Source organism: Limulus polyphemus, unplaced genomic scaffold (assembly GCF_000517525.1).
Source record: "Limulus polyphemus unplaced genomic scaffold, Limulus_polyphemus-2.1.2 Scaffold2513, whole genome shotgun sequence".
NCBI classification, from domain to species: Eukaryota; Metazoa; Arthropoda; class Merostomata; order Xiphosura; family Limulidae; genus Limulus; species Limulus polyphemus.
In genome coordinates this window covers 68,466-85,495 of record NW_013668123.1, presented here as the reverse complement: position 1 = coordinate 85,495, position 17,030 = coordinate 68,466, and the positions used below count along the sequence as shown (strand labels likewise).

At 32.1% G+C, this 17,030-nt stretch overlaps 2 protein-coding genes across 4 annotated transcripts in view; both read right to left on the bottom strand.

The window, feature by feature from the left end:
- The window catches only part of LOC106467168 (mitogen-activated protein kinase 1-like), a 21,236-nt gene extending 16,977 nt beyond the window's left edge, over positions 1–4,259 (bottom strand). The window contains exons 1-2 of the mRNA XM_013927488.2: positions 4,030–4,259; positions 1,112–1,238 (exon numbers count right to left, since the gene is read on the bottom strand). Coding sequence (XP_013782942.1) covers positions 1,112–1,238; positions 4,030–4,145 — 243 coding nt within the window. The 5' untranslated portion in view covers positions 4,146–4,259. The remainder of the gene's footprint in view (positions 1–1,111; positions 1,239–4,029) is intronic.
- A 3,313-nt stretch (positions 4,260–7,572) lies between these two features.
- The window catches only part of LOC106467171 (rab5 GDP/GTP exchange factor-like), a 19,304-nt gene continuing 9,846 nt past the window's right edge, over positions 7,573–17,030 (bottom strand). For all 3 annotated transcript variants that reach the window (XM_013927493.2, XM_022395301.1, XM_022395300.1), the window contains exons 6-8: positions 14,772–15,028; positions 12,320–12,562; positions 7,573–10,196 (exon numbers count right to left, since the gene is read on the bottom strand). In XM_013927493.2, the coding sequence (XP_013782947.1) occupies positions 9,780–10,196; positions 12,320–12,562; positions 14,772–15,028 (917 nt within the window). In that variant the 3' untranslated portion in view covers positions 7,573–9,779. The remainder of the gene's footprint in view (positions 10,197–12,319; positions 12,563–14,771; positions 15,029–17,030) is intronic.

Sequence of the window (17,030 nt, the reverse complement as noted above, 5' to 3'; positions counted from 1 at the left end):
ATGCTAAAGTATTTATAGCTTGTTAGTAGGTCATGTGACCTGTATGCTATTTTTACATACATTCACACTAAACCATTCAAAGGAGATCAATCCACATTCTTGCAGAAATATTCGCCAAACCTTCATCTCTGTTCAATACTACATGATCTTTTTTGTGTTTTATTATTTCTAACGATTCACGAATATTATTACCTATTACACTTTTAGGTTGAGATAATATTACAGTTTTTTCCCATAATATTGTGTGTTGTGTTTCTTGTACAGGTTCTGCTATGGATGAATTTTCTGTTTTTTTATTTTTTACATATCCTTTATGCTCATTTAAGCGGTATTTTAAATTAAGTTTTGTCTGACCAATGTAAATACTTCCACATTCACATTCTATTTTATATATTCCAGTTTTTTTCAGTTAAATGTATTTCATCTTTCGTAGTTCCTAAGATTTGATTCATCTTATTTATCGGTTTAAATATAGGGTAGAATATCTGTTGTTTTTTGAACACTTTAAATAAACTAGTAGTTAAACCTGGAACATATGGTAAGATTAAGCCTTCCTTTTTAATTTTTTCATAACTAGGTTTTAAAGTACTTTTAGTTAGATCCACAATGAATGTATTACTAAATTATTTAAATGAAATAGTGACAAAGTGCGAGCTATCAGTATGGCTTAATATCAATATTAGAAGGTTTTGATTAGTACCAGTAATGTACGGAGTTGTACATCCAAGCATATACTCTACATCAGCACCTCTCAATCTTCTTGATACCAGAAACCGGCTCACTGTCTTCCTAAACTGTCAGGATCACTAAAATGTTAAGTACAACACAAAACCATTGTGATTTGCATATGAATGTTTTGTCAGTTTTTATTTGTTTTTCGGGAAGTCCCACGGACTGACAAGGTAGTCGTGATGGATGAGAAACACTGCTCTACGCAATATCTTATATGACCACAACATAGGGAATATACCAGGAATTTGAAAAAAAAATGTCATTAAGGAAAACATCAAACAACAACAAAAAATGCACAGAAGTACCCACATGACAATAAAGAAACATCCAAAACTTATTTCATATCAAAATTCTATAGGGTAGCACATATTAAACTCACGTTTTCATGCTTGAATCTGGTTAGGATCTTAATTTCTCGGAGAGTTCGTTGACAATACGTCTGATGCTCAAAAGGAGATATTTTCTTGATGGCTACTCTTGTTTTTGCAACATTATCTTCTGCAGAGCTGAAGTTAAAAATTACATAATTAGCTATTTCAATCCAGTCGAAAAGAAAAAAAAAAAGAAGTGGTTGAAATAGCAAAAAAGAAACTTAGTCATTATTCTTTGTTGTTGTTTTTTTTTAAGGTTATCATTATCAAAAAATTTACAAATCTATATACTGTTCCGAGCAATGACAGAACCTAAATGAAATTTATATAGTTGATAGACTCCGCTGCTTCTTACAACTAAAGTGAAAGTTATTTATTACATTTGAGTTTTCCCGATGTTTTTGAATATTATTTCTGATGACAGATTCCAATATGTTGAATTAATAGAAATGGTTCAGAGGAGGGATGCTAGGATAATCCCAGGGATGGAATAGTTATATTATAGAAATTGGTTAAGATCCATTAATTTGCCTTGAGAAAAGAAGAGTGATGGGACATTGATATGAAATAGGTCTTTGACTTCTGTGTTATTATATTCTGAGGATAAAAGGACGAAAAGACAAAGTTTACGATATGAAAAAAAAAGACAGTCTTAAGCTACAGTTATGATACTTTACTTTTTCTAACATGATCAATGCCTTATGGAACGAGTCGCTGTCCAGACACCACTGCTAATAACAGATGACAGAATTTATCTTTTCTGATGGATAGAAGAAAAGGGGTGACTCAAAGCTAATCTTAGCCTTCTTCCAACTGAAGCTATTGTGTGTTGCTAAACAAATCTTTTGGACTTCTATCTTCATCTTGGTATTAACATGGCAAATTTAGAGAGTAAAGTTTATTTTTCTTTGTTGATAACTTGCATGCAGCTAGCTTTTGGATTTATGTCTTCTTGGTATTTGTTTGGGAGATGAAGAATTAAAGAAAAGAAAAAAGCAAGCTTTAAAAGCCAACACTCCTCCCCCCACTTTCAGGACAATGGTTAAAAACAATTGCTATAATGAAGAGAGGGGAAAAACAACGAGAAAAACCAACTTTCACTGGACGGGTGCCAAATATTCTACCTGTCCAGTGCCCAGCTTAAATAAATATATATATATATATATACCTGATTAATTATACCCTTGTGTGATTCTTGTGTATATGTTTGGGTGGCTTCCTGAAGAATTCTACGTGTCTGGAAACCAGCAATTTACTGCAGTTTAAGAGGAGAATAAATAACTAAATAATAAAGGGTAGGTTTAAATTTTTACTTCTCACAAGAGTGGGTACCCAAAACTAGACCATATACTCTCTTGCTATCCATACAAGTCCCACTAAAAGGATTTATATTTTCCAGACCCCCCCCCATCTAACCTTTTTTTTAACCATAAAATTAGCAATAAGATACATATGGACCCCATCAGATATTTTTTTCAAAAATTCAAAATTATTTATGCACTGATTTATCTACAGTTCCATGACTCTTTTCTTTAATAAATGTAATGAAAAAATATCATAAATATTGCTATTAATTTAACTAATTACTCAGTTTTACTCATAAAATCAGTAATTTCACCCTTTTTTGTTATTTGGTTTTGTAACAAGCAAAAACATACAATTATCCAATATGAAGAAATATAGGTGCTACTATAGCATACAGTCTACAAAGGTATTTACACTATAGCGAGCAGTCTACAAAGATATTTACACTATAATGTACGGTCTACACAGATATTTACACTATAATGTACGGTCTACACAGATATTTACACTATAATGTGCAGTCTACAAAGATATTTACACTATAATGTGCAGTCTACAAAGATATTTACACTATAGCGTGCAGTCTACAAAGATATTTACACTATAGCGAGCAGTCTACACAGATACTATTATCATCACCATTTTAACTTTCGTTTATTCGCAATTGGCACCATTTATTATAAATAATGTTTTTAAATTAATAAAGTACAAAATACCATTACATAATGTTTTTAGGGCAAATATAATCAAAATAAAATAAATTCCAACAATCAAAACTACCCACAGATATATAACATAAACCTAAGGTACTTTTGGAATACACAACTTATTAAATTATTATTATTTGTTAAACAAAAACGTGGACAGATATAAATTATATAGCAAAAAATTATGTTTTAGTGAATCATTAAAATGGTGATGACGATAGTATCTGTGTAGGCCGCACGCTATAGTAGCACCAAAATATATGTACCTCACTGATCCTATAGTAGTAAGCTGTATGAAAATAAAACAGTAATTTTGAGGATTGAAAATCAACAGATCAGGAATCTTCCAATAGTATGGAACTTCTGCAAGTGTCATCAAATATTCTATATTTTAAAGCCTGATCTATTTTTTTGAATGTTACAACAAAAATTATCAAATTATACATACCTGTCAAATTTTCAAGCTTTTTTGTTAACAACAACAAAAATGTATTTCAAAAATAAAAAGTTCAATTCTGCAAGTATCAATACCATTAACTGTAGAAAATAGAGGTATTCTCCAATATTCTAGGTTTAAAAATAAAATTCAATGACATATTTTATTAAGGAACTGGTAATTCACGCCCTTGATCAAATGTTACAAATCATATAATTATAAACCACTGTGTAAAGGAAACAAAATTCTTCCTTCCAGTACAGCACATCCGGTGTTTCTTGTAACCCGCTACAATCTACAACACCCGTGTATATCAACATTTCTTTAGAAGTTTGGCGTTGTTCCGTACGACCACTGTTTCAAGTGGCTGGCGAGTCTATGACTCATTCAATACAGTTAATCATGTTAGCAAAGCTTAATTAGATAAAACAAAATATGAATTAAAATTAATTAAATACAATTTACGATAATAACTTACACAACCATTCCATATGCTCCCTCGCCGATGTACACTAAATTTGTGTATCGTGGTCCAACCTCAAAAACCTGTCCTCTCACCACTTGCGACAAATGATCATTCGCTCTCGTCGCCATTTTGATACAAGGGCGCGGGAACTTAATACTGGTGATGACGTCATTCCCGGAACCTATTCAGTAAGAACACTAATCGTGTACTTTAGTTTCTCTAGGAAATACAAACAACTTCAGTCATTATCACTGGTGGTGACACAAATAATTCTACCTGTTAAAACTACGTAAGTTTTGATATAAATCACTGACAATTTAAAAATAGATAATAAATAAGTCATATAACTGTTTTAATGTAAAACGACTCTCAGAAGTGAAACTCATCTTATCAAGACCGTTACGTCATATGTTTAAACAATGAAATAAGAACGCTTATTCTAACATAGTAACATAAAAGTAAATATAATTTTTACTTTTGTTTCTTTTCACGTGATCACATGAATAGTTTATCATATTTCATATCACTCTTTATTTTCAATTAAACTATAATCCGTGATTTTTTTTTCATGAAGTTTTTAGCTACAACCAAATATATGGCTGGCCTAGTAGGCTGGGATCCAGGGCCATGAATTTGGGATGGACTGGACACCATTTCCTATACTAAGCAGACCTCAATTTTATGTTAGTCTGAAGGGAAAGAATTGATGGGCCTGCTCGGCCATCTGAATTGCAAACGCACTGCAATAATGATTTAAACATAGGTATCCTGTCGAAAAATCGGAGCAATCTTCGCTATCACTCCGTTTCAAAAAAATATATATATAACTACAACAAATTAATGACAACCAGATGCTATGCACAAAAAAGGGGAGAGATAGGTGATCTGTCTTGTGGTGATTTAATTTTTTGCTTCTGATGAAGTTAAAAGTTCAAAATGGGGGTCTAATAAGCCAACAAAGCAATAAAATTGCTTAAAAATAAAAAACTAAGTGGTATAAATGTATTTTTCTCAAAATAAAACCTTTGTGTGTCTAGAACAGTAATTAAACAAATATGAAATAGGCATGAGGCTTAATTTAGGGATAATTAAAATATTGTTACGTCTGTGTTCGTTTGTTAATTTCCCGTAAAAATTCTTTCGGAGAAACTTCAGCGATACAAGTCCTTTCTTAAATAAAACTAGTTTATTCTTTCTCAATTCAACTTTGCAATACACTTAATTTTCACAGTCACTTTAACTTAAATACACGCTATAATTCACGCACTTTACTCACGGTGCCTACCGCCCGCTTGACTCAACTATCTGTGTTTATATCTTCAAGCTCTCTACCTGCTACTCCAGTTCCGATTGATTCTCTCGCTTTATTTGCCGCGCTTATATAAAAGAAGAGCGCGCGTCTAGCAAACGCTAGGACGTTCAACAGGTTCCTCGATCTTTCTAGAACTCCAGCGCATGCTCCCAGCGTCGCGCGCCTTCCGCTGTCAAAACAATATGAATATTGAAATTATTTTAAAATTTGCCTGATATACCTCAGGTGGTACCTTTCCATCACAGTCAGTTGGTTTTTAATTGGGCAATGCCGTTGTACTGACCTGCTAAATTCTGTAAGTTAATTAGGTAGTAATGCAGCTAGAATAGTACAGTAAGGTTCTGCTGTCGTAAATGGCACAATAGTACTGATAACAGGTCTATACCAGACGTGTTCTCCAAGTCCTTGCTGGAGTTATCTGTGTTTGAGGTAAAAACTTTAGGGGCCCGGCATGGCCAGGTGGTTAGGGCTCTCTAGTAGCAATCTGCGGGTTCGAATCTCAGTCCCACCAAACGTGCTCGCCCTTTCAGCCGTGGGGTCGTTATAATGTTACGGTCAATCCCACTATTCGTTGGTAAAAGAGTAGCCCAAAAGTTGGCGTTGGGTGGTGATGACTAGTTGCCTTTCTTCTAGTCTTTCACTGCTAAATTAGGAACAGCTAGTGCAGATAGCCCTCGTGTAGCTGTGCGCGAAATAAAAAACAAAACGAAAAAGTTTGGGCTGATGCAAAGAGAGTTGTGTGGCTAATTTTATCCATACATTTGCAAATTTAGTTTCTAGGTATTTTTGTAGTCGAGTTGATGTTCTTGCGTTACTTTATAACTCCTGTTTTTTAATTCTTTTGTACTTCATTGGTGTGTTTTTTTTGTACTTGTTCAATTTGTTGGTTATAACCATTTGCTATAGCTTCCTCGATCTTCTACTCAAAGAACTTTGTTTTTGTAATTAAGCACAAAGCTACACAATGGGCTATCTGTGCTCTGCCCACCACGGGTATCGAAACCCGGATTCTAGCGTTGTAAGTCCGCAGACATGCCGCTGTGCCACTGGGGGGCTCAAAGAACTCCTTTTTTTTGCAATTCTTCTATAAATATCAGGTTTCTTTCCTCTTGATCTTCTTTCCACCTTTTAGTCACTTTCATTAAATGTTCGAAATTGCTTTGAGCACGTGTTGTAAACTTGAGATTGAGTCTGGATTCTATTAAGTTGTAAATAACTAATATCACTCCTGAAGTAATATTTTCTATTACTGGTCAGGTTCTTTTGGATTTTTCTATAAAAAATAATGATTAACGTTTTTTTCTCCACCATTTAGGTTCACTGATAAGCCTAACTTCCCAAATTGAACTTTGTCCAGTAGGAACTCCCTTTACTTGCTTTACTGCATCTCTAGTTCTTCCTCGAAACGGAATGTTCACAGTACTGAAACGATTGATGATTAAAAATAAACAAAAACTTACTAAATCATGCACTGATTATTCACAAAATCTTTAACTCAGTAACTTTAACGATCATTAACTAAATCTTGTCTAACTTGTTTATATATATACATACATTACTGAATGTTTGAAATTTCCACAGCCTACAAAAAAAATGTTTGGCTTTTCTGCGATCGAATAATAATTGCTTATTTTATAATGGAGATAGTTTTAAATTTTAGCAAACGAAACTAATCATCGTAATTGAAGGCTATCGTTACATTAACAACAATTCAAAGTTGCTGATGTTGTTATACAAACATCCTCTACGTAATGTGTTACATGGTCTTTCACATAATTTTAGGTCAACAACATTTATAAATGTTTCTGCGAAGATAAAACTTTTTTATTTTAATTATTTTTCACCTAGTTTTGAAATATGAATTGTAGGTACTTCATACTGGAACTCTGAAAGCTGAATAGACTGTTACTAAAACACTGTTTTAAACACAACTGACGAGAAAGAAGAAATACAAAAATACTAAAAATTCGTTCATACTAACATAAAAACAAATTTACTTTTATTAACGAAAACTTAAAAATGTACATATAGATGTTAGCAGAACTTATCCTACTATTACAGTCCTCAGCTGTTCACAAATGAATATTTTTCCCTTATATTAAACATCAACTATAAAAATAAAAGCCATTTAAAGTTTTCAGTATGATCTACGAGTATTCTACAAGCTTATTTAAATTTCGCAGAGTCTGGATTTGGAAACAAGCCAGAAGTCTTAAGTACAGTAGCCTAAATTTGTTTTATCTTTTTAAAAAGCTCAAGAAATTGAACTTTTGTGCTTACTTTGAATATTATTATTTATTTTTATCTTAGGAGTATTAGCAGTTACAAATCTTGAAGTTTAATTCCAATTCTGTGAATTTTATTCTTAATTGAGTTCATTTTAAAGCAAAGCTACAATTACAAACACAGTAGATTGTGTTGTGTGTCCGAAGCGATAATTAAACCTCAATTTCTAATATTATAAGCCCTAAAGCTTATTGTTGAGGGATAATTGTTGAGATAAGGTATCAAACAACTCTAACTGTGAAGAAAAAGAAAGGATAGGTAGCTTGTAGAACTTTAAAAACTGCTTTGTACTTGCTAGAATCCCATGAGCATGTTTCTAAAATTTACAAATATGAAGACATTTAATATCTAATGGTGACTAGGCTTACAACATCTGGAGATAATAGACGTTTCTATCTAGAACTGAAGCATTATTTCAAGGCAAAAATATTTACAGATTATTAAAAACATTCAAATAATTAGATATTTCACATCTGTTATATTTCTAGCATAGAAAATTGTAACTAACATAGATTCTCTGGTTAATAACCCAACAACAGTAGCTATATCCATTACTGTATCATAGTACCCTTTTGAAAACAAATGCAATTCTTACATATTTTAATAGCCTTTTGAACTTCTTATATAGTGCATATCAATTGCTTTAAAATAAATTACAAATTTGTTTGGACATGGTTCAAGAAGGTTGTTAAACATTAACTTAGAATACACACACAAAAAATGCACGAACTAAGACAGTGGGGCCTAACAACTCAACTACCGTATTTGACCGAATATAATGCGCACTCTATATTGAAAGATAAAACTGAAGAAAATATGTCGTATAATTAGTTGTATAAAATGTATTGAATAGTTTCTAAATACAATAAACAACTACTGATGTATTAAACATTTTTGGAAATCTTTTACTGAAATGTCTTTACGTGTCAATTTTATAAAATTTATACGGTGGTAGTTTATAGTAAAATACCTTACAAAACTGACAGTGCGCGGATATAATGTGCAGTCAATTTTTCGGGAGGTAGGTGGAAAAAAAAAAGTGCGTATTATATTCGGGGAAATACGAGTTTATTTACCTTTTGTTACAAAACTTGTTACATTTGGCACACAAATTCTTTCATCTTCATTAAGGATAAAAAAACTACATACACCTAATAAAACCTAACATCGTTATATATTTTACTGGTTATTCATAATAAAGGTGACACTATTACATGCGTAGAAAAGGCAGCTAATATAATTTACTGAATATTTTTACAGTACCTTAGGTTTGTGAGATAAAGTCTATATTAGCTCGAACTACTCAAAAATATATGTAGTATTTAAATAATGAAAAATGTGTCCTATACTTCTTAAGTACATAAGTATTAAGGTATTTGCAAAAACTAAAAACTGACATTCTAAAACAAATATCAACAATGGGATATTCGACAAGATCTGTCACTATTGACTGTTCAATTTACTTCTCCACCTTTGGTGAAATACACTATATCTCTTTTAACTTGGAATCACAGCTACTGGAAGAAATAATGCTAAGAGCTTAATGACAAATATAGACTTTTAAAATTTAACAACTATGAGTTCTATTTCAGGTAATATTACTGTGTTTCGTTTCGTTATGGGGCACTTGGAACATAGTTTTCCCATGTCTCGCATCCTGATGTACTGGTTGGGTCATTATTATTTAAAACAACATTATCTGAAGTGATGGGTGAGATGTTACTTTCTTGCAATTCACAATCTGAGGTGGTGACCAGAACACTACTTTCCTGTGTTTCACATTTCACACCAGTGGCAAGTTCATCAATTTCTTGTGTTTCTTTTTCTAAAATTGAGTTCTGTACGGTAGTTTCCTCAACATCATCTTCGGAAATCATTGCTAGACAACTAGTTTCCTGTGTTCTAGCTTCACCTGTGAGAAAAAGATTGCTAATTTCTTCTACTTCTTTTCCTATGTCAGTGGAAAACTCATCAGTTTCTTGGGTAGCTTTTTCTGAAATAAAGTTCTGTACAGTACTTCCTTCTAAATTCCTTTTGGCTGTGATTACTGGGCTACTATCTTCCCGTGTTTTGATTTCATCTTTGTGAAAGTAATTGGTACTTTCTTGCACGACTACAACTGGCTGGAGTGGAGGAGGAAGAACAAGGTCCTCAAGAGTGTTATCTACATCTGGACAAAGTGACTGTGAGGAAATTCCCCGAGATCGAGTGAATACTCCCCGACCTTGTGAAAGGTTTCAACAGTTCCTGTTGTACTTGGCTCTAGAAGAACATGAGTTACCTTCTCTGGTTTTGGTTTCAGACTTGAGGCCTGCTTGATAAAAATATCACTGGCTGAAAGAGGACAGCCACTATCTTCCACAGCCTGTTGTCCAGCAATCTGGTCATTTTCAATGTCCACCAGCGTAGCTTCTGTCAGGAGGACATCAGTGGGCCAAGTGCTGCTGGCTCTGTCTTGCAGAACGTGTTCTCGAATGACTGAGGGTAGCACCTTTAAGTCAATGTCTGGAGGAATCTTGTATGGTTGAATAATAAGGGGAGTTTTAGCTAAAACTAAGTCCACTTCCTTGGTGATCGTATCCTGGAAAGAACAACAAATTATACTCAAGGTATACGAAAGAACACAATACAGACATCTATATAACTTTCTGTGCTCTTTTGAAAAACATTTTTCTCTCTCTCTCTCTGAAGCTTCTACAGTTTAATTAAACAACTGTTTATTTCTTTATTTATACACAATATTAACACACAAACTTTAATTTTTGTGACTTAGGAATACTTTGATACACAAAAAATAACATATGATCAATAATCGGCAAGGGTGGGGGATACAAAGCATGTGTACCACTGCTGTGTCTTTCATATCTTAGTTGGCCTTACAAAGCTCTGGTATTGGGCAAAAGGCCTCATTGGCAGTGAATGTGACATGTAGTGTGGTTGTCATGTTTTAACATATTCTCCTTTGCTTTAATTTATGAGTTCTTAAAATATACAGGATGTCCGAAAAGTCTGGAACCACAGGCACCTCAACAAATTTCACAGAAGGTGTTCGACATGTTGTCCTTGTAATTCGAAACAAATTTAGACTAACAGTTGGATCAACTCAAACTTCTCATGCTTCGACAGTGCCACGATCAGTTACATATCTGAAATTTAAAAAAGCTGCAAACCACCTATGGTTCCAGACTTTTCAGACACCCTGTATATGTCTGGTTCATTTAAACTTAAAACCAGTACTCCGTATTTGAAATAAGGCAGGTGAGAATAAGAACTATACACCCTCAGAAGTATGACTGAACCCTTTTTAACAAAATTAAAACTTAGCTTATGCTGCAAGAACTTTCATTAATGAAATGATCTAATATCAATATTCAAGTTATATTAAATATTATGCATCAGAGTTTCATGTACCAAAGGTTATTTAAAGTATTCCCAAAGATACCCCAAAACCTTTCCCCAGATGAAATGAACTTCAAGAATAAAGCGAAGCCACATCTATGAAAACACTTAAATAGTTCAAATCTATCTCTCACATCATATTCACAGTACTATAATTCTTTGCCTCATTGTGCTTCTTGACCTTTGACCCCTATATTTCAACCTCTTCTCAATTTTACTATTTACACATTTTGATACAGAAGAGGCATTATAGTAAATGATGAGAGAATTGATGTTTTTTTTCTTCGGTAGTTGTTTTTATTTTTCAGAAAAAAATAATGCAAAAAAGTTTAAGATATTCAAACAGAATTATAATCTACATAAAATTATTTGAGTGGTCAAAAATGACTTTTCATAATGATATTATTTGCATATGCAAACATCTTTTTAAGTACACAACAGCACCCTCTTTAAACAAGTGTTAAGAAGAGTCATTTTGTTTCTGTTCATCCCCTTGACATGAAAATGGTGTAAAAAAAAAAATTCAATTTTTTCTGTATATTTCAACGAGAAAGTATTATTTGAAGCCTATTTTTGGTAATGAATGTTGGTCACCGATCTTTCCAGTCTCCTTTTTTTTTAGGAAAAAAAAATGTAGTAAAAGTATATCCACAATTTATTAGCTGAAAATCAGCTTAAGTTTGCATATTTTTGGGTATTGATCGTAAATGACTTAGAGAATTCCTCAATGAAGAGAGATACGAGCTTAACTTGAATTGCAAAATATATTTTTATCACAGTATAGAAAACAGCCAAGTGATGGTACTTCTCCACTCATACTAAATTTATTAAAAGGTCCTAAAATTCAACGATCTCAAATTCTTAACAACAAACAATACAGTTACTGTTTAATAAATGTTTTAAGTTATAGCTTGGATAAAATAATAACGATAAACACTTGCAAGGTTTCTACAATGAAAGTTATATTAACAGAGTCTAATTCCAAGTGGTGCTATAATAACACAGACTTAACAGAGACGATGAAGTTACATTACAATTTTAATATTCACGTGTTTATAATGTTATTCTACACTAAAAAGGTTTCTAGTAATGAAAATATATTTTTGAGTTTGAATTATTATCGTTTCAAAATCGTCAATATACTCACCTATCAAATGTCTTAGTAATACAAATACCGTTCTGATAAAATCTGTAGATTAAACATTAGTACAAAAGCAAGGTTACATATAAAAAAATAAACACTGGAATAACAACGACAAATACAACATTTTCTTAAATTTCTTTCAAAGTTAAATGTCCACTAACCTTGAATTTATTCATATCTTCTCGAAGAGAAAGAGCTTCAGCCATGAGCTTGTCATGCCGCTGACGCAAGTCTGATAAAGCAGCCAGGTTTTGATACATCAAGCGAAGACCTTCGCATAAGAATGCATTTTGTTCATAACCACCAGGTGGCACTGCTTCACCTGAGAGGTATCTGTTGAATTCATCCTGACTTAGATTGAGTGACTCTGCTGTGAGGTTTTCAATGAAGGCCACAGCACAGCACTATAAACACAGTTAAAATCATGGTTAAAAAAAACCTAGATCTTTACATTGATAACTACAACACAAAACTGTACACACAGTTAAAATCATGGTTAAAAAATCCTAGATCTTTACAATGATAACTACAACACAAAACTGTAAACACAGTTAAAATCATGGTTAAAAAAACCTAGATCTTTACAATGATAACTACAACACAAAACTATAAACACAGTTAAAATCATGGTTAAAAAAACCTAGATCTTTACAATGATAACTACAACACAAAACTGTAAACACAGTTAAAATCATGGTTAAAAAAACCTAGATTTTTACAATGATAACTACAACAGTTAAAATCATGGTTAAAAAAAACCTAGATCTTTACAATGATAACTACAACACAAAACTGTAAACACAGTTAAAATCATGGTTAAAAAAACCTAGATCTTTACAATGATAACTACAACACAAAACTATAAACACAGTTTAAGTTTGCAATTAGAAACCAAAAAAGTTTTCACAACATTATGAATACAGTCATGGTTATAGGTAATAACCTAGATGTTGGCATTGAAGGTCACAAGACAACATTATAAATAGAGATTAACCCTTTTTCCAGACTGGTGAGCACATTTCTGATGACCAGTATTTAGATGAATATCAAATTTAAACAAATATAATAGTTTGAGCTTTATTTCAACAAATTTTTGCTCAAAAAACATTATAGAATTGATATTTTTGCCATTTTTATCAGTTACTCAGTGTAATTCACAGAGAAAAATTAAAAAATGTTCAAACTTGCACTTCTGGACAATTCTGCGACTCTTGCCTGTAAACAACACACCTATTGATGTTTTTATAATTTTTTGCCCATCCCATAGGTTAATAAATCATCATCCCTTGAGAATATAATTAACCAAATCTTGTTTCTCTTGTGCCATAATAATCACGACAAAAAAATCTTCTAACAAATCTGAGCCATTTGAATACTATACTTTAACAGCTGTGAAACTGAATTTGATATTTAGAATTAACGTGCGTCTTAAAATGTATGAAATGGTATAAGCACTGATCTTATTTTCTGAAGTATATAAAGGCTGTTTAGACACGGGGAATAATTTCTTCCGAGCGAGTTTATAAACAGCATGATAATCATTAATGAATTAAACTTATCATCAACAAGTTGATAAGCCAGAAAGAAGAATATGAAGATTCAATCCTTTTTCCCCAAATTTCATTACACTACAAATCGTCTTATCACTCTGTCAGGTTTTTAATTATATGTGGGCCAGATTCTTTATAATAGGTGTCTGTGACTTGTTGGTAACAAATTTCAACAATAAAAGGACAGCACACAATCCACTTGTTTTAAAATAATATATTCAAAACAAGTCAAACGTATATACAAATGTTTGTTACACTGTTGGTTATCAAAGTTGTATCCAGAGCTTTAAATAATCGTCTCTTTTTGTCAAAGTCCACAAAAGCTGGTTCAGTTACTTCAGAACCCAATTTACAAGACGATTTATTCTTCTCTACTCTGTTATTACAATACAATCTGCAATTATTACACTTTAAAAGTCTTTATACACTATACACTCTTTATGACTAAAATTCATGATCACCCAGTCTAGATCTAGCTATCTAACTCTGTCTTACTTAACTTACTTTCACTTTTAATAACTTGGTCACCTATATATATTACCTAACTGAGGCTTAGAACTTTTTACAAACTAGGAAACTTTATGATGTAACAATACTCACTTGAAGCAACAAGAAAAATTCAGAAGGTTCAAGTAAAATGACATCAATTTACAAGTGAACTACACAACAAATAATTCGTAAACAGTTATGTGAGCAAACTTGCCATAACTATTGCTTCTAAAAATAAGTTTAATGCTCATATAGTATAAACTAAATAATTTTCTCGTATTAAACTTAAAATGAACAGTCGTGTATATGTAACAGGCTTATTGACATTTGCAACGTTCCATGTTTAAAGTGGATTATTTCTGTGGTTACGTAACTGAAAAACAAAGTAACTGATGAGTGCAGAATGAATTGGTGTCTAATTTAATTACTCAAAAAAAAAAACTTTTTTTTATTAGCCAAGATCAGACTGAAATGTGTCAAAAAGTATCGCTTTGAAACGTAGTTATATCTAGAATAGTAAAAAACAAAACAATCTATTTTAGATATAAAATATGGAAAAAAAATAAATGCTCACCAAATTGGTGAAATAGTAACCTCCTTCACCACTCATAAGTCTACTTGGGTTACTGAACTGAGTAATGTACTTTATATTTGACTGCAGGAGAGGAGGATTTGCCTTCAAGACGATGAAAACAAGAGCAGGAAGAAATTCATCAGCACTCGCTGGACCTCCATGGCATACGTGCAATATGTTGAAGATATTCTGACTACATCGGACAATACAGCTTAACTTGTCCTGTGGGGCTCTTTTAGAGTCCATTTCTATGATATCTGAAATTATAAACTTATTATTTATAGTTTGCAAAAAAAAGTTTCAAAACCAGAAATACAATTTCCTGAGTTACTGGATTTTAACTTTAATTTTTTATTTTAAATTTATTTGAATTAAAATGGATACCATTTTTTTCCACAGCACTGACTGCAGTATTGTTCAGAAAGTTCAGATTTACTTAACAGTTTTAACCTTTTCACATTTGTTTTTTCTCTGTTAACTTTATGGTTTTATTACTGTACTTTGTACTCACTGGAGCAGTAATCCTCACATCAAAAGCAATAAATTACAGCAGAAGTCCATTAGCTGTTTCCTGTAGGGTATATGAAGAGTATATGATCTCAATTTTACGTTTCACGCTGTTCGAAGTAGAAAAATTTTAAACATTTTATTTTTCTGAAATAAGCTGAGAAGTTCCTTATTTTTTCACTTTAGTTACTTTTTTTTAAAACATATAATAATAAATAAATGTAGAAATAAGGTTTTGTAGTATTCACGGTATACTTGAGCCTTTAGCACTTGAGTAAAAATCTAAATCTTCAGACGTTCTTCCCTATACTCCTCTCAGCCTCACAAATATGGGAGTCCAAAAACTTCATGTAGCTTTCAAATATGCATCTTAGAACACAAAACATTAATCAGTCACTAGAAAAAAAGGTTCCAAAACTACCATAATTTACCTGGCTTTCTAAGTAAGCTACAAACTACATTTGATCAACACAAAGTAAGTAATTCTTCATGATGACAAAACTGAATCCCAAATTGTAAGATTTACATAGAAGAGATCTACTCTTTCTATTGGTTATGAACACTAGCAGAAATGCTGCCCCATGGGTGGCTGTTTGTGCTAGTAATTACTAATCACAGTATTCATACCTCATTGAAAAAAAAATGGTGCCACATTATATTAATTATTTCAGTCACATACATAGATACATATATACACGATACATTCATTTTAGTAAGATGTCCACGAGTCATGTAAAGTTGATAAACAATCTCAAAGGTTAGAGAGGGGGAAGAAGGGTTCTTTTGTGGGTTTGACAAACTTATTGACATATCAGCAAATCAAGAAGGTAAGATATTCAAATTTTAAATTCTTGCTTATAATCATGTACAGTTTCTATTTCTGATTGGTTAGAAACTGTAGTGTCCTATCTGAGAAGTTAGAAGATCCTGAATTAGAGAAGTAAGAGCTCAGAAAATATTTCTAAATGTTACTTTTTTGGAAGAAGAAGTGAAAACATATGCTATAAAAATTTGAAATATAAACTATGTTTCTTGTCAACTTTAAAGACGTACAATGATATAATAAAATTTTGAATGTAACACTGCAAAAGAATGCAACATGAAAAAAAGCCTAGCTTGGATGCAGAGAGGTAACAGTGTTTATCTATTAACCTATAATATTTCTAACTTTTACTTAATCACTAAAAGAATCAGAGAGTTTCATTTACCATTTGTTTCTTTTTGCTCTCTGATATTGACAAGACAAACTCATTTCATGAAATACAAATAGGAATACAGCAGCATTTAAAAACATTTAAAAAATCTGTAGTTAGAATATTCAATAAATAATTATAGTCTGTCACAGCATTCGATTTTCCAAGTGTGAAAATAAAAGTGTTTTCATTTCACCTAATGGACTAAAATAAAATTAATTAAAATTAAAAGTACAAGTCATTCTGGGAACGTATATATCACCAGTGTTAGATATACACGACTGTTTCATTTAAAATTCAATATGAAAGTTATGGTTCAGATAGTTATAAAGCGTGAGTGTTAAATTTAGTATTTTTGGAGGCGATAATTTATTGCAGGTTTGCTTACATAACTGTTTATGAATCATTTGTTGCGTAGCACAATTTTGGAGAACTGACGTCACGTTACTTGAACCTGCTAAGTTTTTCTCGGTGTTTCAGTGAGTATTGTTACTTCATAACATCTTGTAGTTTGTAGAAAGTTCTAGGCCTCAGATGGGCGATATATATATATATATAT